Raw genomic sequence first — 24,932 nt, 5'->3', positions numbered from 1 at the left:
GTCACAGCCCGCTGCGGTCCAGGAGAGCCCAAAGGGTCTCACTTAGGGTCACTATTCATAGGCTCTGAGATAATTGACTTTCATCCCTACCGCCAGATAATTCTGGTGCCTTCCAGAGCGGGCTACGATGCAGGCAGCAGGAGTTTCAGGTACGTTTCCCAGGAAACAGGAGTTTCGGACGCGGTTAGGAAGTGCCAAACTCGCTCTACTTGTGACTGGGACAACAAACTCACGGCACCTGAAGCCAAGGTAAGAAGGTGCCAGTTGGTCCCAGCCCCTGCGCTTGTGCCCAAGGCAAGAATGCGACGCTGGCTGCTCCCGACGTTGCAGTGCGTCCCAAGGAGCGGGGGGTGAGGTTGCACCACCACACAACATCAACCATTCCGTGATTCTGTGACGTCACGTGGTGGGATCCCTAACTACCCCGACACAGCTGGAGAGGAATCACGCTCACCTCTCCAGAAAAATGATGGATACAGGGCCGTGGACTCTGGATTTGGTTTCCTGACGCTCTTCTGGCATGGCAGCTGGAGGCCTTTGGGGAATACCACAGCGCACATCCCTTGATTCGCTGCAGTGTAGGTGTGGTTTGGGATATCCTTGGCTGCCTGCAGTCCCCAGGGTCATCAGCTACATTGGAGTTGGCAGCTATAACACAGACTTACAGGAAACTCAAACCTTCTTGTGCTGGAACCAACGTAAGATGATGTAGGACGTTTCCAGCCGTGGTAGGGATCTGTGTTGAAGCAGCCAAATCAAGGTCCTCTCACTTGTTCACTCCTTAAACGCTGCTGGTTGCGTTGACCAGATGGTCACTGGCTTTGGTGGGCATGTCGGTGCTGACTTACATACAGAGACCTACGGTGGGGTGTCATAATCTGGAACCGAATCCCATTCCTATGTCCTGTCAACTGATAGGAGGAACAGCTTACCAAGGGATGAGCTATATCGATGTGCCAGCGACCTGTTGGTGTATTTTTCCTGAAAACATGCACAGCTCTTTATTTCTTTTTTTTTCCTCTGACTTTGCTGGAATTTTTGTACAAGTTAGGCTTATGAGTGCTGTAGTCACGTGTTCTTACGACAGGGATTTATTTTAGATGTGCTTGAAAGCTAACTGTTGTGTAGAAGGGAAAAAGGCTTAAACATTTGCTAGCTTAATGTACAGATTTTATAGCTTATTTCTGTAGTCTCTGTAATATTTTGGACACTTGCATTAAATATATTCATTTATTCATGATACAGGTTATGTGCGTTTCTCGGTATTTTCCAACAAAGGTTGAAATGTCCAAACCCTTTACAGGCTTTGAGGAATGCATCAATTCTTCGTTTTTTAACCTTTCAAGCGTGGACAGTTTTCAGAAAACCGGTGTGACTGTCTGGGCAGAGGCACCTGGCTGAAGAATTGTCTCCTCCCAAACGTCCTCCTCAGGGCATGCTTTACTTCTTTGTTCCGTAAGCTGTAGATGATGGGGTTCAGCATAGGAGTCACTACTGTGTAAGAAAGAGCCACCAGTTTCCTGCTGTTTGCCAAGAGGCTGGACTTTGGCTTTAAATGCACCACGCCAGTTGTGCAGTAGAAGAGTGTCACCACCACCAGGTGAGCAACGCAGGTGAAAAAAGCTTTGCGTCTTCCTTCAGCAGATGGCATTTGGAGGACGGTGCGGATTATCTGGATGTAAGAAGCTGCTGTCAAGATAAATGGGATCAAAATGATTATAACAGTAGCAATGAACAGAAGAAGCTCGAATAAGTATGTGTCTGAACAGACCAGGTCCAGAACAGGAGTGATGTCGCAGAAGAAATGTTCAATCTCCTTTGAGCCGCAAAAGGGGTAGCTAAAGAGCCAAGCGGTGAGTCCCACGGAGAGCGGAACGCCGGCCATCCAGCATGCTATCGCCATATGGAGACAGACTCTCCTGTTCATCATTATGGCGTAGTGCAAGGGACGGCATACAGCCACGTATCGGTCGTATGCCATTGCGCCCAAAAGGAAACACTCGGAAGTGATGAAGAATATGACAAAATAAAGTTGCAGGGCACAGGCAGACGAGGAGATGACCTTTCTCTCCAACAACAAATCCACAAGCATCTTGGGGACGATGTTTAGCGTAAAGCAAATTTCAATGAAAGCCAGGTTTTTGAGAAAATAGTACATGGGGGTGTGCAAGGCAGGGTCAGTGGTTGCAACTATGATGATGAGGGAGTTCCCCGCCATCGTGACCAGGAACATCAGGAGAATTCCCTGAAAGAGGAAGACCTGGAGAGCGGCGAGGTGGGAGAACCCCTGCAAGGTGAAGTAAGTCTGGTTTCTGAGCCCCGCTGCTCCAGCAGCGTCCATGCGAAAGAGAAACAGCACGGTCTGCGGAAGCCAACAGCGAAGACGTGGGAAGTCTTCACGGGGATGAAGAAAAAACGGGGGGCTGCTCTGAAATGGCTTCCATCATTTAGAAAACGGGACAATCAAATACAGTTGGGCAAGTAACATTTCAAAAGGCACCCTAAAAAAAAGCAAGACACAATAGAAAAGAAAGGTAATAACAAAACCCAAGGAGCTTCAGTGCAGAAGAGCTCGGGTTTTCCTTTTAGTTTGTCTGCTTTTATTTTTAATCAAGCTAAAATGTTGCCATGCCAATTTCTTGTCTCAGTTCAACTGGTATTTTCTGAAATATGTTTTCCTCAACAATCCACCTGTTTTATGTTCTGTGTGCAAAACACCATTTCCTTTCCGACAGAACTGAAAGCTAATTACATTCTCTGCTCTATTTCTAGGAAAAAAGAAAATAAAATTTCCCCTGTTTTCACACACACGTAGGTATATATGTATGTACAGATTTCAGATAAATAAAGGAGAATAAAATTGTCGGTGGTATAGCCAAACGTTTGAAGCTTGAAGATATATACTGAACATATATTTTACTATCTGGTATCATCACTGCTAAAATATAAAATATAAAATAATATAAAATATAATGACCTGCTAATTCTGTAACTTTTTTAAACTACCGTTATTCGTTATTCAGTGCCACTGAACAATTGCTTATGAATTCAGTATTGTAAGAAACTTTCCTCTTGTAGACCACCTGCACTCTTCCTGGCTGTATTTCGCTATTTGTGCTGTGGCTAACCGTACCTGAGGCAAACGTTTGAATGACCTTCTCAGTTTGGACGGTCTTTACCCCAGCTACGAAGGTAAGTCAGAAACCTTGATCGTATTCCTCACTGAATCCAGTTTCTTGATCGGTGTCACTACCCGGGATAGCGCAGAAAGGAGCAGCCACATGCATGGTGGGAAGCAGCGTGAGCTGGGAAAAGTCCTCCCCGGCAGTTTGCAGTTCAGGCACCCTCCGACCTGCGCGTCGGTTATGGGCACTGGCCGACCTTCCTGTGGTCCTTCACAGTCAAGTGAAGTTACAAGTCTGCGTTGTTATAAAATACAACCCCTTTCCCAATGTTGAATGCTACCATCTTGACTTGTGTTCCCTCTGATCAGCTTGGTGGTCGTCGTCTGAACTCTCTTCTATTTATCAAGCTGTTTCTTGCGTAGAGGGATGCCCCAATGGGACACCTTCCTCCATAGGTGGCCTCACAAGTGCCAAGCAGAGGGGAACGGGTGCATTCCTTTGGCCAGCTGCTTACCTCTTGCTAACACAGCTGGCTAGGCAGTTACTCCTCTCCAACGCAGGGACACACCGCTGGCTCGCCTCCAGTTTGCCATCCCCAGGAACCCCACACCCTTTGCTGCAGAGCTGCTCCTCAGACGGTCATTCCCAGTCTATATCCATGCATGTTTTGTGGCCATGGCCAGGATTTGGCATTTGTTTTGAACTTCATGAAGTTCCTGTGTATGGCTCTCTTTGGTCACCTGGAAACTCCTGAGGATGTTCTCCATCATATTGTCCCCATCACTGATAAATATGTGAAACAGCTTTAGTACCAGTATCAGCCCGTGAAGAATGCCTCTTCCAGGCAGCTACCAGTTAGACTCAGATTGCTGACCACTGCCCATTAAAGCCTTGATGGTCCAGACCATTACAATGTTTTTTGATACAGTTTAGATCTTCCTAGTTTGGCTACAAGTCTACTATGTCAAGAACTGGTGAAGTCATTAAATGACATCCGCCACCCCGCTCTGAGCCAGTCTTCTCAGCATGGAAAGGTGTCGGGTTGGTCATGCGTGATGTGTTTTTGGTAAATCTGTGCTGTTAAACATCCTTTCCTGCCCTTCATGTGTCTGGACACGGCTTCCAGAAGGATTTGCTCCATGTTCTTCCTTGAGGCTGAGCTGAGGCTGATGTTCCTCAGATCTTTCTTCTTGGTCTTCCTGAAGATGGGCACATTTGCTTTTTTTTTTTTTCCTGTCACTGGGAACCTATGCCTGTTTTGACAAAGATGACCAACGCCAGTCTTGCAATGGCATCAGCTGCTTCCCTCCGCACCTTCCGCTGCTTCCACGTGTTCGGGTGGTTCAGTTTACTGAAGTACTCTGTAACCTGATTGTCCTCTGTTGTGGGTAGCACCTCCCTTTCACAAACTGTGCAGCTGCTTTGTTTCTTTAAAAAAAGGACCCATTTCAGAGCAGGGAGGAGTGAGTTTGTTTGTTTGTTTGTTTGTTTTTATCCTTATTTTTATGAGTGAAATATTTTCCTGAATGATCAAGAAAAGCTTCTGTGTTGTTTCTATGACCGGCCATATGGCAAACATCACCAGCTGAGACAGCTACCCACCTGCCTTCCCCTTACAAGCTATGAATAGAAGCAACAACTCTCATGTTATTGTCATTAATTCTTCAGAAATAATCTAAAATAAGTGAGTTGCTAGAAGTACTTAATTCTGTTATATCTCTGTGAAAGTCTTAACATATAGCTCAGACATCAGATGCATTCTCTTCTACCCTTTAAAAAGGTTAAATTACTCTTTTTTTTTTTCCTTCTTCAGCCACCTATACTAACAAGCATTTTTCTTGCCAATTTTCATTACCAAATAGCATACAACATACTGGTATACCTCAATTTTCATGAGAAGCAATCCAGAGTTTGTTCATGCCTTTGTTCATGATTTCAGACACTGGGATACCTTTTTCTGCCCTTTGGGCAACACTTCAGGGCTGTGAACAGTTTCCTGGAGGATCTCCAAGAAAGGGTGAGGTTCAGCTGTTCTGAACCACGTGCTACCTTACATTGCTTCCCGAGATAGCAACCCCTCTCTGGATTCATTACCAGCTATACTCAGAAGACAAAACATCTCCCTTGGTATTGTAGTAGACTGTGGACAATTTAAATTAATGAAAGTTAACTTTTTTTTTTGTCTTACATGAGTAGAAGCAATAAAGTTAACAATAATGATGTTAAAATTTAAATTTAAAATAAAGTTTAAACAGCAGAGTGTGATTCTCCATTTGAAGGTAACGAGAGGAGGAAAACACCCTTTGCTATATGCCTTGTTTGAATTATTAATCAAGTCTGTCTTGATGGAGACAACCGACCCAAATGAGACCATTTGTTTTACACATCTATCTATCTGAGGTGTGTATATTTATATATATACCTCATATATATATATATAGAGAGAGAGAGAGAGGGAGAGATGGATATCTATGGTAGCAGCAGTATGTCATTTAGCTAAAAAGTTTATAGCTGAATGGATAAATTCAGGTGAAATGGATCCTACTTGAACTCCAGCTCTTCAGAAATTTAGAAATTCAGCTTGAGGTTTCCAAAACTAATTTTTGAAAAGTTTCCTAGACCCACATTGAACAAAGTATTTTGTGCGAGATAAGGAAACCTGGTAATAAGTCAAAGAAAGGTTCACCATACCTAACTTCAGACATCTGTAATCCAGTGGTTGAATTGGTGTTGACAGATCTAGTGACTTACAAAATGCTCTAGAGTATCCAAGATACCTGCTCAAGACTGACAAATATGACAGAGATGCATAGGAGACCTGTCCTTCTGGAACATTAGACCAGCTGGGTGTCTCAAATGGCACTGAAGGTCTATGTTTGTCAAGTGGTTTGAGTCCTAAATTTCTACCTCTGAGCTTGTCAAAGGGTCACTTACTCTATAATCAAGGGAGAGGAACAGACACTTCTAAGGTGTAGTTCATCATAGCCTCAAAAGTCCAAAATGTCCAGATAAGTCACAGTCTAGAAATGCCTTTTCCGTTTAGTGAATGTTGGGAGATCAGGTGACGAAACACGTGCAGAGTTTGTCTTGCAGATATATAAGTGTTAGTGGATACCCATTACAGTAAGTAAAGCAATAGAGACATTTCTGGGCCTGGTTAATTTGGCCTATTGTAGATATATGCCATGGGACAGACGTATTCTTGAGCTTGAAGCTCTAGTTAATTGCCTACGCTTAGCCAAGGCACGAGAAAGGTCCTCCCTTCTCACACAGCTTTGCGTGGCAGGTGGTACCCGTTCCTTCCTATTTTTGCTAATCCCCTCTCCAGTCATTCCCTCCTCCAGACTCCAGGGATGTTTCCCATTAGCTGTTTCTTGTTCTGCTAACTGCTGTCAAAAGCTGTATTTCCTTGCTGCGATGGCCACCCTGTTCCTGTGCTGTCTCTTCTCCACCGCTGGACGCTTTAGTGAAACGTGAAGCTTTGCTAACCACTATTCCTTTTATTCTTTTAACCATGTAAATATAAGAACAAACACAGCAATCACAATTCCATAGCCTACAGAAGATTTCTAAACAGCTCTTCCTCTTTCTTAGTTGTTTTCAAGGAGAACAAAGCTACATGTGCAAAATGAGCTTAATTTCAGGTTGGTGAAGATGGTCCTTTCTCTTTACCTCCCTTCCTCTCCACCAGACCTCAACAGAGCAGCCATTCCTCTTTGGAAGTTGTTGCAATGTCGTTGTGGGAGTTTTGCTGTTGCTCTAAGGTTTTAATTGTCGGTCCAAATACGGATAGCGTTTAATCAATTTTAGACTGGATGTCTATGTTCTGTGTTCTGTATGAGCTGGCACCTCTTTAGTACATTGAACTGAGCCCTTCTAGAGCACAGCTTATGTTAACCAAAACCAGACATCAAAAATATCTCAGATTAACCACAGTCAAGCAAATGTTTCTCACTCTCTTTATTTGCAATCAAGGGAGTGCAGGTAACTGTCTTGGGTGCAGACATCTATGCTGTAGATGTGAAAACTAGGAGTAATCCAGACCGTAACATTAACAAAGAAATGGTCAATCCACTATAAATTGGCTTACAATTTATTCTGAGCTGAATTTTTGGCTGTAGTGAGGAAGCAGAAAGCAAGGAGGCAGATGAGAAGACACGATGCTTAGTGATACCTATACGATGACATTCATGGATTTATTTTGCTTACTTTACGGTATTCACTACATGTTCATGTTCTTTCTCCTTACCACCCCCCAACTGCTAGCAAGATTGTTTTACCATTTCGTTTCTCTGCTTTTTTATTTTTAAGATGCACAGCTATGTATTCCCAAGCTTTATTCAAATGAACTATATTCACATGCCGTGTAGTTGTGTCTGAGCCTATAGCTCATTGGGGACTTCTGCCCCCCTTTTTTTAACAGAAAGCAACCCCCTGAAAGCCAGAAGTCTTCCTGTCTCTTTTCGCAGAGCTTCCTTTACTTCTTCGTTTCTCAGGCTGTAGATGAGAGGATTGACCAAGGGAGTGAGAATGGTATAAAAAACAGAGAAGACTTTGTTCGGAGATATTTGGCTGTCACGATGAGGAAGTACGTAGACAGTTAGTATTGACCAGTAAAAAAGAATCACCACAACAAGATGTGAGGAGCAAGTGGAAAAGGCCTTTTTCCTCCCAGTGGCGGAAGGAATTCTCATGATGGTGATAATGATGTAAAGGTAGGACGAGAAGGTCAGCAGAAAGGGCGGCAGTGAGCACACACCTGCCACAACAGAAGTGACGAGTCCCATCACGCGTGTGTCGCTGCAGGAGAGTTTTATCATTGGGAATGAGTCGCAGAAAAAATGCTCAATTTCATTAGGCCCGCAGAAGTCTAAATTTGAGATCAGGACCGTTAGGATGGAATTAGAGAGAAAGCCACTTATCCAAGACGCGGCAGCCAGCTGGAGACAGAGCGTGCGGTTCATGCGGGATGGATAGTGCAGGGGCTCGCACACCGCCAGGAATCTGTCGTAGGACATCACTGCCAGGAGACAGCACTCAGCAGCTGCCAAGCAACCGAAGAAATAGTATTGTGTAAAACACCCGTTGACCGAAATGCTTCTGTCTCCATCCAGGTAGCTAAGCAACATCCTCGGCAAAATGTTTGAGCTGTAGCAGATTTCCAAGCAGGCCAAATTGCCCAGGAAGAAGTACATGGGTGTGCGAAGGCGCCGGTTAGCCACCACCAGCATAACGACAAGGGCGTTTCCAGTTATGGTCACGATGTAGATGGACAGAAACATCAGGAAGAGAAGAGAATCCAGTTGAGGGCCATTCCCAAAACCCAGGAGGACGAACTCTGTAACAACCGTTTTGTTTTTCCACTCTTGCTTTGTCATGACCTTTGTTCTAGTGATAAAACAGGGAATTTTAGCACCTTGACAGTTAAGACTTGAATAATGAAAGTTTCTTCACAGAATAGAGAAGCAGAGAGGAAAAGAGTCTTTGCATTATTAGACCTGTCACCTGATTTCTAGAAAGATTCATTACAAAGCTTCACTAGTCGCATCACTTATTACTCCACGTCCTTGTGGAGTGGAGAAGAGCACTTAAAACAAGTAATTCCCATGCCTCTTCTCTGGCACAAGAGGACTTTCTAGCTAATGTTTCCAGTCTGTGCAAGCAAAGTAAAAAATCAAATTCTTTCATTAGATGCCATCACAAGTTTTGCCGTATTCCTTTCCGTTGTGAAAAGTAAGTATTTGGTCTGATTGCTCCAATGGTAACAGCCACATTTCCATTGCTAACACGTATTGATGCGTATTATATATTCACTCTACGTATGTAGCATCACCTCTAATGCAGACATTGTTCTTATTTGAAGGAGGCTGAAAAAGAATCCAGCTTCCACCAATGAAAATAAGTATGGAGAACATCTATGCCATCCTCAGCGTATGTTCACCCTGCCAAAAAAAACCCCAAACACACCCAAAAGCACCTTGCGGTTGTCTCACCCTCCCATCCTGTCAATGGGGTAGAATGAAGGATTCCAGATGTGAGTAGTTTAATTCACCCTAAAACAGATAGGACGAATCATCTTGTGAAAGTACCTATTTCTTGTTGCTGAGAACTCAGAGGGAGTTTAGTTGCCAGACCCTTAACCAGAAAAATGCAGTTTAGATAAATACCGCTGCTTGTCCTAGTGCACCTTTTTATTTTCCTCTCATGTGTACTGAATCACCTCATTCACTAGATTTCCTTACAAATACCATTTTCCAAAACTCCTGAGGCTTTGTCTGATCTTTTCCGGATTTGTTTAGTATGAAAATATCAAGAAAAAATAAATATCCAGTGGCCAAAACTAGATATGATACTGTGGTTAAGGCTATGCTGGCAAAGGAACTGAACAGAAAATCTGCTTCTTTTTTTCTTCTGTATAGACTCTCCTTGTCAGCTGTGTTTTTATCCAGATGTGCATGTGGTTGGGAGAGGTGTTGGCAAGGCATTAATGGGGTGCATTTTTCAAGCCCATGCGCGCAAACTCCACCCATGACCCTTCAGAGGCTGGGAGGGACAACCTTCAGCCCTGGGGTAGCCTGAACACATCCTCTATTGCAAACACAAATTTGGTGGGACTTTTTTCAGCCCTTTCTTTTCCCAGATCTCCCACTCCAATTTAGCAGAACGTATTTGAACCATCTTCAGCAGGACTAATGCCACCTAAATTGGAACATCTACATACAAGGCACTTGCTTCCCGCTCCTCTTATAGCCTACAGAGAAAAGTAAATGTTTTGGAGTGTGATCCATCCAATACGTTTTATGTAGCTACTTTGTATGAGCTAAATCTTCTAAGGAAATTACCTATTTCCATTGACGATAGCAGGAGTTTAGGTATTAGCCCAGAGGTCAGCTTCTGCCATGCAGACCGCACTTACTTTTTGGTGTTGCTCATAACATTTAGGCACTACAGGGAGGTGACTGTAGCAGTGAAGGCTGTATGAGGACGCCCACCCAATAACTTACACCAGGACCACTTGTGACAGCATAGCTTTGTAAGACTTAACACATTTCTTTCCACGGATCTGATTTTAAATTTCCCTTTAAACTTTTATTCATTCCAACCCCCAATGTTTAGTCAATTTGCCAACATCTGACAACTAATAACACTGAAGTGGGTCCTGTTTCTCTGTCAATCAACAAACCTTCCAGACCGACACTGTTTCCTACCTGAAACCACGGGAACATTGCAACATTGAAATCCAAGTCAAAAAAAATCTTGCACTTCTCAAAGTTTTGCATCCATCTTTAATTTCTTTAAGAGCTTGATTTTTTCTCATGGAAAAAGAAAATAAATAGAGCTCCTTGTTTGGCAAAGACCCTTGCCCCCAATTATTTCCACCTTTTCCTTTTTTCTTTTTAGCCAACTGAATATAGCAACTCTTCTTTTCCATTCTATCAGGTAGTGTCTGCCCGTGTTCCTGCCTTCACCCCACTCCTCAAAAATCCTTTCAGAGCTGAGGCTGGTGAAACACCCCAGGGGATAATCAAGCAAACGAAAACCTTGGGGAAGGTTGCTGTTGTCAACCTCAGACGCACTTAACTAATTACTCTTTTCCTGTATGCTCTGATTGGAATTGTGTTTTCTTAGCCTACTTTTTTATTACTTTTGGGCCTGGATGGATTTATATTGACAGATAGGATGACAACTGAATGAAAGGTTGCTATGATGATCACCATTGCTATCAAGTCCGCGCTCTGTTCTACAGACGTGTTGAAGTCCAAAACTGACTCAGGCCTGGGCTCAATGCCAGGCAGCTGCCCGAGCGCCAGCTATTTCAGTCATCCTCTGGAGATGCTGCTCAAACTTCTCTTTCTGCAGGGTGGCTGCATTCCTGGCTGTGGTATCACAAACAAGTGAGATGATTGTTCCAGGTCCTGGTATTTAATCTCAGCTTCCTCGCTTGCATTTAAGAAGGCCAGGTAATTTGCTAGTGAATCTTCAGACTGCTTGGTCTCCGAGGCCAGACAGAAACAGATGAATAAATATCTCTTGGCAAAGTACAACTTTGCATCAGCTTGGTGAGCCTCAAAAAGAAAAAAAAAATCTTAAGAACATGGGGAAATTCAAAGACCACGTGAAAAAAAACGAAGTCCCAAAAAAGTAGACGGGGGCGTGTTCAAGGACGTATGAAGTGTTCAAGGCCAGGTCGGATGGGGCCGGGGGCTGGAACTAGACGATCTTTAAGGTCCCTTCCAACTCTAACCATCCTATGACTCTATGACGTTGTGCTACGCAGACACCGCTAGATGGGAGTGTAGTCAACACAATCTGAAATAGCTGTCACGGTGACTGGCCTGCGCAGGTGCAGAGCTGGTCCTGGCTGAACTGCAAACACTGAGCATCATCCATTTTGATTGCTAACGTGAGATGGAATAAATCCGTCTCAAAAATACATCGCCTACCTGTTGACTTTCCGCTCTGTCAGTTCTGCGACGGGAACAAAATGCTTGTGTTCAACCAGATAGTCTCAGCTACATCACTGCCATGGTCCCTGCTTGTGAGCGTCATCCAGAGGCTTTAGTTTGGAGGACAAGACACACCAGAGGACAAACCTCTGGTCTTGGTGCCAGAATGCCTTCCTATAATTAATTCACATGCTATTAATTTGTACTCCATGTGGAAAGTGAAGAGACAATGGGTAATGTGAGTCTTCTAATACCAAAATTGTCCCCTGACAAGGCTATGGAAGCTCTCAAAAGTGCCTCTCTCTCTCCACTGAGAACTCTACACTGAGTATCTCGTTGATTCTAGATACCCAGATATCTAGGCAAAATAGCATCGTGGCTTGGGCCAGACTGGCCACTGAGATGAATGACGGATGCTCTCCCCCACGTCTCTCTTCCAGGAGAGGAGGGAGAAAGAGACAGAGACTTATGAATTTAGAGGAAACTAAACTACTTTAATGAAAATATTAATAAAATGAAAATAATGAAACATATATACAAAACCGATATTGAGCTTCCAGGATGACAATGACATCAGCGGCAGGCACTGGGAAAATCCCAGACTGGGTTGAGCAATGGATGGGAACTGGATTCCAGATCTGGAGTGAGGAACACATGGATTGGGATCAAAGGCAGATGAACAGACAAAGTCCTCCTTGGACACCGGCCATCGAAGAAAGAGCCCTGACCCTGGGATCCCTCAGCTTTTTACTGAGCGTGATGCAGATGGGATGGAACACCCTCTTGGTCAGTTTGGGGTCACAAGTCCGGTCCTCTCCTCCTCGCAGATGTGACCCCTCTGTGCTTCTCCACTTCCGACCCTCCAACGGGGCAAATAATGGAGTTTGCTGGCCTTGGTTGTTACAGCAGTAAGCATAAGCAGGAGCCTCTCTGTATCCCATTCCTTGGCATCAACTATAAGCAATCAGGTCTTACCACTCTGGGAGCGAACAGTTTCTGCACAATATGTTGTTAATTTCAGAGAGTTTCAGAGAGTTAGAAGAGGCTTAGCTAAAAAGTAAAACTACTGAACAGAAAATTGATTCTGTTTTACCTCAAACCAGGACAAATAGTCTGGATTTCTGTCTAAGGAGATTTCTGTCTTCCTTTTTCAAACCTGAGAATGATTTTGCATCTCTCAGGTGAGTACCTAAATTTGCGTACATGGAAGGCATATGTCTGGTGCTCTTATGAATTAAGGAAGATGGAATAAAATGAAGATTTTATGAATTATGATTCTTCAGAAGCATTCATATCGTGAGCACATAACCCCACCTCTGAATTGCTTGTGGATATTGTTTTAACCAGGTGTCCCACCAGCATTTAGGCCAAGGAGCATCTTGTCAATACAGATAGCATCTTCCTGATGGATTTATTAAAATTTCAATTTGCTTTTGGGCGATGAGATTACTTGAAATACAAGTCAGCCAGCCGTACTGTGCATGAGCAGTAAGTAGGCCCGGGAGACACGTAGTAAAAATGAATGTTTTTAGGCTGTACAGAAAAGGAATTTCAGAGCGATGTATAAGAGCTTCTCACTTTACCTGTTGGACATGGGTGGAAAACTTTGCAAAGATAAACTCAAAGAAGAACATGTAACCACAAAAAGAGATTTCTGCTCACCTGAACCTGAAGGTTAAGACTTCATCTGGCCAAATTTAACACTGAATAAACTGCAGTTAACTTTGCTTCACATGGAGCTTTTTCTCTTCCATGAAACTCAAGCTATATTATGCACATTGAAAATCGGATTAATTTACTTAAATCTGTGTGTCTAGTGCCATTTTAGATTTATTTGGGTTTCTTTTCTTGCCTGCATTTTGCTCAAGAAGGATTCAGCTCTACAGCAAGTATTGTGTCACGCCTGCCATCGGTCTGCAGATATCCCAGACAGAATAAGATCTATGTTCAAGTCGCTGAACCCTGCACTCAGCCCCAGAATCAAACACACAACATTGCCCTTTCTGCCCGGTAGGCCTGCACACATGATTGTGACGTCTAAGCTCTCGTTTATAGTCTATGGACATTTGGTCAATATGGCCTGGAGAGCTATTCAGCTGATCAACCTACAATGGGATTCAGGTGCCAAATAAAGAAGCCAAACGCCATTTCACATATTCATGCTCACAGCAACGGTGTGGCATAGGACCTATAGGAGAGCTTGTTGGAGCGATAGCTGGAGTTCTGATATTTCTGGGCATCTGAAATAGTCCTAGATGCCTATGTTTAGGCAGTTTAATTAAGCTCCTTGCACAGGAGGCATCAGAAATGGAGACTTCTAAAATTAGATGGTTGAGTTTGGATGTCAATTACTCATGAGGACTCAGTTAATTATTTGCAAAAAGTTGTTTATCATGGATAAAACCAGTGTGTTCATCATTTGGGAAGTAAACAGTTATTCACAGTGGGAACGAAGTGTCCATTGACCCTCAGCAGGAACAACAAATAGGTGTTTTTCTCCCTTTGATTTAGGAAGGCAACACCAAGAACGGCAGGTCAGTCATCCAAGTGCACTGACCCTAGTGCATCTGACATGACACTGGATGCTCATGCTGGGCACTGTCTTTTCTCACTCCCCGATCACCAACGCTAGGTGCAGAAAACACGACCGTTGCTTAAAAGATGCATGCTGCATGTGAACAACTTAATTATTGGAATAATTTCAGTCCGTTCTCAGGCAAAAGTTGTAGACCAAATTATAGGAAAAAATATGACACCTCAGCTTTTTTGAATTTCTGCCCCATTTTTATCCTGTGCCTGATGGTTGCCATGTGTTTGCCACCGGAGCCAAGTGGAAAAAGAGCTCAAGAGATCTAGGTTCTCGCCCAGACCATGCTGGACCTTCCCTGAGAAGAAAGCACTTCAGGGTTTGGTATCTGCCAAGGCACCCATTCTAACAGTCTGATTGTAACATTGACTTGGCATCCATGCTAACGGTCTGTTCGCACCGTTGACTTGGCCTACTCTGTCCTTTATCCCAGTGTGCTGGTCCCTCTCATTATCCTCACAGCACACCTCTTCCCATGTTTCTCCTCTTCTTTCTGGAGTTTTCCTTCAGGTCCTCGATTCTGTGAGGGAACTCAGGCAAAGTTGACACTCAAAGTTCACCTCATCAGCTGCTTCAGATCAGAAATCCAACTGTCGAGAGCACTACTCGCGGTTTGGTCCAGCAGAGGTTGTTCTCTGAAACCTACCGTGTGCCCTCATGCCATACATGAGTGCCTGCATCAAAGGCATGTTGTAAAGACACCATTCAAGTGGGTTCTGACACAGTCCCCTCTTATTCAGTACAACAGATACCCAGCTCACAGTACGTTCATTAGGTATCTTTGGAAAATGGAATATAATTGGAAATGATATGTGTGGGGGATGGAGAAAGCAAAATTTATTAGTAAATTTCAGTGCAGTGTTAACATACTATAAACTTTAATCAAGAATGTTATTGGGAAGGTTCTACCCAATCGATAAATTATTCAAAATTGCCATTAGTGAAACTACCAAAGAAGATGTTGTGTTCATACTTGTCCTGGTTCCGGCGGGGATAGGGTTAATTTTTCCTGGTATTCCATGCCATGTGAGCCATGCCCACCCTGAGCTGCCGGGGGAGGGGGCAGGAAGTCGCCGCTCGGAGCGGGCTGGGGCATCCCGGGTCCGGTCGGTGAGCGGCGGGGAGCGGCGGTCCCGTAATCGTGTTCGTATATTCCTCTGTCCGTGTTATTGTTGTTGTTTGCTTGTTCCCTTTGCTGTTCTGTTAAACTGCCTTTGTCTCAACCCAAGAGTCTTGCCTTTTCTTCTGATTCTTCCTGTATCGGGAAGGCCCGAGCGAGCGGCACGTGGCTCTTTGTTGCCGTCTGAGGCTAAACCACGACAATACTCAAGAGCCTATAATGAATCACGTGGGACTTCTGAGTTCATCTTGGCTCCAGTACGTATGGAGATTTTTAAAGATAAAGCAAACACTTGGGAAGATCAAGCTCCTGCCTTTCATATAAAGGTGAAGAAAATTCTCTTTTCAGCCTGCAGACTCCATGCTGCATGCCACAACGTGATGTTGGCAGGTGTCTGAGAGACCCCAGTCCGTAACTGGCTAGCATAGAGGTAAGCCTGACAAAGGAGAGTGCACAGACCTGGAAAGAAAGTGAAAGAGGAACTGATGAGAAGATTAATTTCTGACTTTCTCTATTTTTCTATCAGTGGAAATAATTGCCTGTGTGCTGAACTGTAAGGTTCATCAGTTACTGACATGATTTCATTACGCCAGTCACAGCTGTATCTGAATGTCCCAATATTTTTTAAGCGATGAGACGTTGAACAAACCGAACAAACTGCATAGACAGTCCTCCCCACGCCTAAAATTTCCGTACCTGGTAAATCAACTGGATCAACCAAGATGCAGAATGTAAGACACCTTGTGTGAAGATTGTCTGGTTGCAGAAACCAACCTGATGTGACCACAAGCTAATGCCGTAGTTCAGGTGCAGGCAGTTTTGAACACCTCTCCCCATGTTGGTGTAGCTGGGTCATCTACAAAGGAGCCTAAATATGGAAAGGTATATCCAGAGCACAAAAATTAAGAAGCAGGGTATGCCTCTACAAGGAAGGAAAACAATCCAGGACATGGAGCCAAAAACCGGCATGTAATCATCCATGCCTCTTCGAAAAGAAGAAAACCCTCTTGTCCCTGAGGTGTACCAAGAGTGGTTGAAACTGAGATAAGACAATTTTGTTTTTCATAGAAAATATTACCAAAATGCTTTAAGAGTTGGAATTTTAAATAAGTTATCAGGACATAGAGATTGGATCCAAGAATTAATTGGAATGGTGTATCTTTACGGCCATGCATGGAAAATAGTTTTTAAATTTTTATATTACATCTTACTATTTTCTTTCCCCGAGATTCAGCATGATGTCAGCTACAGAAAGGCAAAACCAAACCTACATTACAGAATTCATCCTGCTGGGATTTGGCGATTTCCCTGACCTTCAGGTTCCTCTCTTCCTGCTCTTCCTGGTGATCTACACAGTGACGATGACGGGGAACATTCTCGTCCTCATGTTGGTGGTGGCTAATCAGCACCTCCACACTCCAATGTACTTCTTCCTCAGTAACTTATCCTGCCTGGACACGTGCTACAGCTCCACCATCCTGCCCAAGCTGCTGGCCGGCTTCCTGACAGGTGACAGAAGTATTTCCTACAGCAGCTGCATGATGCAGTTTTTCGTATTTGCGTTTCTAGTTGGGGTAGAGTGCTATCTCCTGGCAGCGATGTCTTACGATCGATACTTAGCAGTATGCAAGCCTTTACGTTACGTCACCCTAATGAATCGTGAGCGTTGCACAGCGCTGGCTGCGGGGGCCTGGGCAAGCGGTTTCACGATCAGCTCTGTTATCACGCTGCTGATGTCACAAATGGCGTACTGTGACCGCAGGGAGATTGACCATTTCTTCTGTGATTTTGCCCCTGTGATAAAATGCTCCTGCAGTGACACATTTCTGGTAGAAGCTGTAGCATCTTTGATGTCTGCTACATGTACTGTACTGCCCTTTCTTTTCACTGTAGCATCCTATATTTTAATCATCAGCAGCATGCTGAGAATCCCTTCAGAAACAGGGAGGAAAAAGGCATTTTCCACATGCTCCTCTCACCTCATTATGGTCACTATTTTCTATACAACTCTCATCCTTGTCTATATGTTACCGAAAACTTACAACCTCACAGCTTTTAACAAGTTGTTCTCTGTCTTCTACACTGTAGTGACGCCCATGGTGAATCCACTTATCTATACCTTACGAAACAAAGAAATAAGAGGAGCCCTGAGGAAAGAAGCCCAAGCGTTTATGGGTTTATATAAATGACATATCAAGATCTATGCCTTGTGAGCCTTTTTTTTTTTTTTTTTTTTTGGACAGACTATAAAAATAAAAAGCATTGGAGGTGATTTCCACAGCAAGTGTATGGTCATGGATGTAGCAGTGTGCCTAGTCACAAGTGGAGCTAGGTGGTTGTTTGGGGAAAAAAAAAACCATGTTTTTGTTGGACTGCCTCAAAAAAGCCTTGTAAAACCAAAATGTAAGCACACCCCAAAGTAACCTTGATTAAACTCGAAACAACTTTGCCATGTTTTCATATTTTTTCAGTCACTTAGAAATCAAAAGCCCTAAGAAGAAAAAATGTGTCTTATGGCTATAGAAACATGGGGCATAGCTACATGGGGCAGAGAAGAGGACCCTGGCCAAGTGCCACGTGGCGTGGCAGGATTCAGCTGCCCACATGTAGAGACGGGGTGTCCTGTAGGTGCCGTGGGGATGCTTCCCTGGGCTGTGCCTACTTCTGTGCTGAGAGCACGTAGGTCTCTCCTAGGCCACAGGTCATTTCTGCCTACCTTGTGAAGACATCACGGATGGCCCGGTGCTTCGCCTGTGTGATGGGATGCTTGTCCTCAGGCTGCCCATGTCAGAGGGAGCTTGAGGCGGTGTAGGTGAGAGCCAGGCTGCGCTACAAGCCCAGAGCTTGGGTGTTGCTTCCTTAGGAGCCACCTTGAGCAGTGTGGATGCTGGCAATGCTTCCCTTGGGACAAAGACGATAAAGACATCCGTACCGCTATAGCGACTTTATAGAGAGGAATCTGAAAATTAAAGGTCAGTGTCTGTTTTCATGACAGTAGCTAGGCCTACCTTTGAAGCTCATGGAAAGAAAAGGGCTTTTCCAAGCAGGGAACGTTCCTCTCACCTGGAGACTGAAGGTATGAACAAGACTTTGAGGCATCACTTACATGTTTAGTCTTTGCTCACTGTGACACTACAACATGGGATAAACCTCACCTAAATTTGAGAGCTAAAAGTTTGTAGTGCTGTCTGCGGTGGATGTTTTGGCTCCGCTGTGGACAGAGACAGGGAGCTCCTCATTCTAACCCCACTGGTAGCGCCACTGTCCCATCACCAGTTGTTTAAGGATCAAGAGGAAGCTGAGCACTATAGGTGGCAGGGGTGGCCACCTTTTCTGCTAAGTTTAGACACCAGAGAAAGAAAAGCATGTGCTGATGCTGGGGACGTGGGGTTCCTCAGAAGTCAGGGGAAAGCCACAAATACTTCTTCCATGCTGATTTATCTCATTCCCAGCTATATGACCCAGTCAGGATGGGCTAGTCACTCTCTGGAGGTGCTTATTTCTTTCCAAGGGCTGTAGAAAGATCCTAGGTATGAGTCATAAACTTAGAAAGCTGACCTGTGCTCTCCTTAGGTATGGCAAAATTAATATAAGAAATATGAATTTAAATTAACTAAATATTGAGAGTTCTTGGCTTGCCAGGTTTGTGCTAGGAAAGGGGCATTCTATATGCAGAAAGAGATTGCACGTAGGTGTGCGAGCTTGTGAAGTTTGGTCAGATGCTCTGTAAGTTTACTTTTATTGCATTTATGGGCTGCAACGGAGAAATTCAATTCCCAAGCAAGCTGGTGCAGATGGCTTCTTATTCGCATTGCAGCTAACTGTAGCGTTCTATAGCTTAGATGTGCCTAGATATGAAGACTACCTATATAATATATACTATATAATATACAGTATATATAACATAACATAACATATAATACAAAGACATTGTCACTTCTTGGGTGTGGTTCATCTTATCCTTAAGTAGATATCTGAAATCATCTTCTCTAACAGCATCCTCACTGTGTTTGCTAAAATTTATTTCATGTACCTTCATATATGCTGTAGATCACCACAGGGTCTCATTCCTTCTGCTTATCTCCCCTTTCGTGCATATGTGGTTTGGGAATAATTATAGATGCCAGAGCTTTATTATTTTTCTAATGAAGTTTTAACCTGGAAAGATAGGATTTGGGGTTTTGGACAGGAGAGAACCTAATATCCTATAAACATGACATATTTCTTTCCCTCTTTTCTGAAATGCTTTCCCCTCACAACAGGAATCAAAGTCTAAATAGGCAGAAAAATCAGAGAGTCTTTAACCAAAATGTTTATCGTAGCACTTAACTCTCAAACAACTAAATTGATACTCCTACTTGAGTATAAGTAAGAGCCTCTCTGGTACCGTTCCTTGGCACAAACTCTAAACATTGGTTTACATTTATGTTACATTGCTGTAAACATTGGTCTCACTCTGAGAAGGAACCCTTTTCTTGCACACCATGCCATTAATTTCGGAGAGTTAGAGGTGGCCTAGGTAAGGAGTAAAATTACTGAACAGAAAGTTGGTGCTGTTTTACCTCAAACCAGGACACACCTTTTCTCTGAACTGACTGTTCTGAGTTACCTGTGTTAAGACATCTTTAGCACCTGTAGAAGATGAGCTAATTATTTAGTCTAACTTGAAATACACCTTCCTCCTTTCCGTTTATGCATTTCAAGCCACGTCTTCATTTTTTTTTGGTGAAACAGACCGGGTTTCGCTTGGTTCTGTCTCAGAGGTTGTGCTTTGATGTGTGCGTCCCTAAGGTTTGTGAAACCAGACCCAAAGACGCTGTGAACAGACATTTCTCTCTACTTTTAGACAGCAACAGTGGAACACCCACATCATGATTGTGCATGCGTTTTACTGTTAAAACAACTCTCTTCAGTAGAGAAGAACTCCTACCTTGATCTCAGGCGCATAAAACCTTTACAGTGACCCTTTGACAGAGTCATTGCCATTGAACGTCCCACTGGGGACACTTGTGGAAGAGTGACGGCAGTTCAGTGAGGGGCAATGGGTGAGCTGGATGAGTACTGCAGAGGTGGGGGGGGGGATTGGAGGGGACAGTATTTCAGGGAATTGCCGCTTTATTTTCCTATATCCTTCCTTTATTTTCCTATAACCATGCTCTGACTTTCTGCTCTGATGAGCCCCCCAGGAGGGCCACTTAGACTTCCTGCAGCAGCCCCATCTCTAATAGCCTCAGCAGGCCCCATTAAAACTTCGGGAAACTTTACTCCTGTGACCACGCTTCACACTGTGCGGCTTTTACCCAAGGGCACGATTGACTCAGCAAACTATAACAAGCTTTTCTGTACAGTCATCAGGTGGCTAATAGGAGAAATAGTCTTTGAGGAAGAGTTTTGCTAGACTTCAAGTTTTTAATGAGCGTATGATGCAACAGGGAATTCTTGTTTCTTATTCAAGCCTAATGATGTTAAATTAATACGCTACAACTGAACTTAATAAACATCATTTTCCGATAGGGGTTGGTGCTGTTAAAGGAACCGAACATCGTTATCTTTGTGGTCAAGCAGCTTGTGGACGGTGTGTCTTTGACTGTTTCTCTCAGGAGTCGTGAAGGGTGAAGCTGTCAGTGATAAAATCGACCCTCTCACCACCTTCAGAAACAACACTGCATTGCAGACCCAGTGACAGTTCCCAGTTCCCTCTGGTGCTGTTCTTGTCAAATTTCCTGCACATTCAGTTAGGGTGAAAAATACACTTAGGTACCAAAAATCGTGACATCCATATAATTATTCAAAAAACCAATACTATTTTAGAGCATTTTGAAGGTGTGTTTTCAAACTCTTCCAGGTCCTTTCCAACCATGAAGATTCTATGATTCTGTGACTATAAGATACACCAACTGTTATGGATGAGTGGAATGCACCTCACTCAGAGAAATGCAGCAATATGGTTTATTCCGGTAAAATAATAATTTGATGGAGTTTAACGGAGTATAACAAAGTTTAACAGTGCTTTACCAAGGTTCAATAAGGTTGATGGCAATGTTATTAATTACTGCATGGAAGAAACATACAAAGGAAAATTGAGTTAGAATCGAGTTAGAATGATTCAGAGACTGGAGATGCAAAGGGTAAGGAAGACCCTCTCGTTGAGCCATGAGGTTCAGAGTGGACCCCCTTGCTCTCTAAACTCCTTATGGAGCCTAGGTATGGTTAGGCCCAGTCTTAGTCTCAGGCTTGGAGAATGATTTATGTCTAATGGAATTACCTATAAAAAGTTTATAATAATGAAGTAGCTCTATGGATTAGCAATGTTTCATACATATTAATTCAGCATGCCATCAATCACTCACCAAGGATCTGTTGCGAGAAAGGGATCTCTTAGTCTCAGGTAAGGGATCTCAAACCTTGACAGGCGTCCCTGCTCAAGGGGAGAGTCACCTGGCAGGCAAGCCAGCTGCAATTAAGGGAGAGCTTACACTCGGCCCACCCTGACGGTAATCTTTACAGATGTCTTCATTTTAGCTTTACTATCTTGTTCTGTACTTTGGTTGTCTTGCATTTTTCGGGCTTCAAAAACCCCCTTTCAAAATATTTTTCCCAAGTACCTTCACTCCCTTGCAAGTGAGCCAGGAGCACTCCAGCTTGCAGGTTCACCACAGGGCAAGACGCCCCTTGCTCCTTAGTTGGTCTGAACCAAAGTACAGCTAAGGGTCAGTGTATTCCCCACACCAACACAACCAGCCATGGCTGCATTGCTAGACACAGACACAGGCATATGATCAGAAGACCCACAAGCCAGTACGTAGGTGCAAGCACCATAAGATGAGAGAAGATCAAAGGAGGGGACTAGCAATAGTACTTGTCCAGGAATTAAACTGAGTAACTGACATCATCTACCTGGACTTATGCAAAGCATTTGACACCGTCCCTTGTCTCTAAATTGGAGAGACATGGATTTGACGGATGGACTACTCAGCGGATAAGGAACTGGCTGGATGATCACAATCAAAGGGTGGCAGCCAATGGCTCAATGTCCAATTGGTGACCAGTGATGAGTGGCATTCCTCAGGGGCTGGTACTGGGACCAGTGCTGTTCAGCATCTTTGTTGGTGACATGGACAGTGGGATCGAATTCACTCTCAGCAAGTTTGCCAATGACACCGAGCTGTGTAGCATGGTTGACAAAGTGAAGGGAAGGGATGCCATCCAGAGGGACCTTGAGAGGTGGGCCCTGCAAACCTCATGAAGTTCAACAAGGCCAAGTGCAAGGTCCTGCACTTGGGCCAGGGCAATGCCAAGCACAAAGAGAAGCTGGGCAGAGAATGAATTGAGAGCAGCCCTGAGGAGAAGGACTTGGGGATGTAGGGACATCTGCACGAGTCTGTCAGGTATGTCTCAGTTCCTGCAAGAGACACACATCCTTCTGGATTGGAAGCCACAGATCAGATGGGGTATAGTAAGGCATCTAAAAACAATGGAAGAAGCATCAAGTCCTCCCATATCTCCCCTGATTTAGATCTATGCCATTAATTCCTAAGGTGTTGAACTACATGTGATAATAAAAAGTTTTTCAGCCTTTTGCAATACAGCATCCTTTTGACCTCTTCCCTTATAAATATGAGAGGGGGAGTAACCGCATTCTGAGCCTTGTCCTTCATTTAGTCACTTTCCTCCAGGAAAAACGTTTTCTCCCTAACATTTTTCTCAGGGCAGATCTCACCTCCTGGTTCCTAAGAGTGTAGATCAAGGGGTTCAGAGCTGGGGTGACAGCGCTGTACATGAGAGACACTTGCACATCCCTTTTAGGGAAGCTTCCTGAGGAGGGTGGCGTATAATTGCAGAGCACTGGTATGTAAAACAGGGCCACAATGGTGAGGTGGGAGGCACAGGTGGAGAAGGGCTTCCATCTTCCTTCCTGGCACCGGACTTTCTGGAAGACAAAGGAGATGATGTAGAGGTAGGAGAGGACTATGAGAGTGAAGGGGCCTAGAACAATAGATGTGGTGACAACATTGAGGAGAGTCATGTTGAGGCTGGTAGTACTGCAAGCCAAAGCCAACAGTGGCTTGATGTCACAGAAGAAGTGACGAATGTCCTTGTGGCCACAGAAACTCAGTTGGGAGGTCACGACTGAGTGCATCGTGGCATGTACAAAACCAGTGGACCAGCTGGCCACCGCCAGCAGCAGACAAGTCTGTGGGCTCATGACAAGGGCGTAGCGCAAAGGATTGCAAATGGCCACGTAGCGGTCGTAGGCCATGGTGGCCAGGAGCACAGCCTCAGTACTGCCCAGGAAGTGGAAGAAGTGGAGCTGGGCCAAGCACCCGCCGAAAGAGATGGGCTGATGGCCAAAGAGAAAGCCAGTCAGCATCTTGGGAACAGTGACCGTAGAGTAGAAAATATCCAGGCAGGACAGGTTGCCAAGGAAGAAGTACATGGGTGTGTGGAGTCGGGGCTCAAATATGACCATGGTCACAATGGCACCATTCCCCAGAAGACTGGTCAAGTAGAGCAGCAGAAAGGAGATGAAGAAGAAGTGCTGCAGCCCCTGGACATCAGTGAGGCCCAAAAGGATGAACTCACTCACCTCTGTCTGATTCAGCATTGCTGGAACAACAAGAAGCAAAGGCAAAACGTCAAGGTTCTACAGTTGTGAGGAGTAACAGCATTACAAAACTCATTTCTTTATGTGCTATTTTAACACAAAGAACTTGAATGTGGTCTTCTCCTACTTTAGAAAAAGGAAAAGAGTAAAATATCACAGAGCAGAAATTATTAAAATAAAACCTTCCATCTATGCATAACAGCAGAATATGTGAGATGTAAAACACTGCTGCTTCTCTTCACCTTCAGTCACATTCATATTTCAGTTCTCTTCTGCTGTAACTCCCTGCTACAACCTTTGATTTCATCAATAAAGCTTCTAACTCATAATGTGAACCACTCTTGATGCTTTCTTTCTACTATTGTGCCTACATTTCATTAAGCCAATTTCAACTTTCACATTTCTAATGGTTACCATCTCTTCCAGGCAGTTTTTTGACCTTAAAAAAAATGCACAATTTCCCTTATTATATCCACGGCCAGCAGAAGGTGCTCCGAGGTACCACACAACCATCAGCATTTCTTCTGAATGTTGGTGAGAATAAAGGAAGAGGATGCCTTAGCATGGGATCACAAACTGGTTTTGTTATTGGACTGTAAACTTGGCCTAAAGAATGTCTTTTTGTTGAGCAGCAGCAGCAAAAGCCAGCATCTCACCTCCTACAAAACTGTGAGGGAGCACAACTGAATTTGCAGGAGCCCAGTTCGCATTTTTTTATCCACAGCCACCAGAAGATGCTCCAAAAGGGCTCATCCCACTGGAAGTCAATCGAACTGCCCTGCTGAGACAGTACGGTCAGTTCCATCAGTATCGACAGGCTTCCAAAATGCAAACGAGTACGCACATACTTTCAATTTGTTCGGTTTCAGGTAAGTTTGTTTATGGCTATGGGTAAGTCCCAACCACATGCAACAAAGAACAGAGTCCTGAGGTTATTTCATGGGGGCAAGTAGGCACAGGTATGTCTTACGTACAGTATAGGCTGCGAAGTCTACAAGGCAAGTAATTTTCTCCGTACATTCAATGCAGTGATGATTAATATTGATGA

At 44.0% G+C, this 24,932-nt stretch overlaps 4 protein-coding genes across 4 annotated transcripts; 1 reads left to right on the top strand and 3 right to left on the bottom strand.

Moving 5' to 3' along the window:
- Positions 1 to 1,306: 1,306 nt before the first annotated feature.
- Positions 1,307 to 2,490, bottom strand: LOC141748564 (olfactory receptor 10A7-like). Its single transcript, XM_074600831.1, has one exon. It carries the CDS (start codon positions 2,339 to 2,341, stop codon positions 1,334 to 1,336), a length of 1,008 nt encoding a protein of 335 aa, XP_074456932.1. The 5' UTR covers positions 2,342 to 2,490; the 3' UTR covers positions 1,307 to 1,333.
- Positions 2,491 to 7,507: 5,017 nt separating this feature from the next.
- Positions 7,508 to 8,503, bottom strand: LOC141749069 (olfactory receptor 10A4-like). Its single transcript, XM_074602143.1, has one exon. The coding sequence runs from the start codon at positions 8,501 to 8,503 to the stop codon at positions 7,508 to 7,510; it is 996 nt and encodes a 331-aa protein (XP_074458244.1).
- An 8,011-nt stretch (positions 8,504 to 16,514) lies between these two features.
- On the top strand, positions 16,515 to 17,468 carry LOC141748651 (olfactory receptor 11L1-like). The gene has a single exon (XM_074601060.1). The coding sequence runs from the start codon at positions 16,515 to 16,517 to the stop codon at positions 17,466 to 17,468; it is 954 nt and encodes a 317-aa protein (XP_074457161.1).
- Positions 17,469 to 22,933: 5,465 nt separating this feature from the next.
- Positions 22,934 to 23,884, bottom strand: LOC141748471 (olfactory receptor 12D2-like). The gene has a single exon (XM_074600592.1). It carries the CDS (start codon positions 23,882 to 23,884, stop codon positions 22,934 to 22,936), a length of 951 nt encoding a protein of 316 aa, XP_074456693.1.
- Positions 23,885 to 24,932: the final 1,048 nt, after the last annotated feature.

Source organism: Larus michahellis, chromosome 9 (genome assembly GCF_964199755.1).
Source record: "Larus michahellis chromosome 9, bLarMic1.1, whole genome shotgun sequence".
Lineage (NCBI taxonomy): Eukaryota > Metazoa > Chordata > Aves > Charadriiformes > Laridae > Larus > Larus michahellis.
The sequence above is the reverse complement of the archived record's forward strand: the minus strand, read 5'-3'. Positions and strand labels throughout refer to the sequence as shown.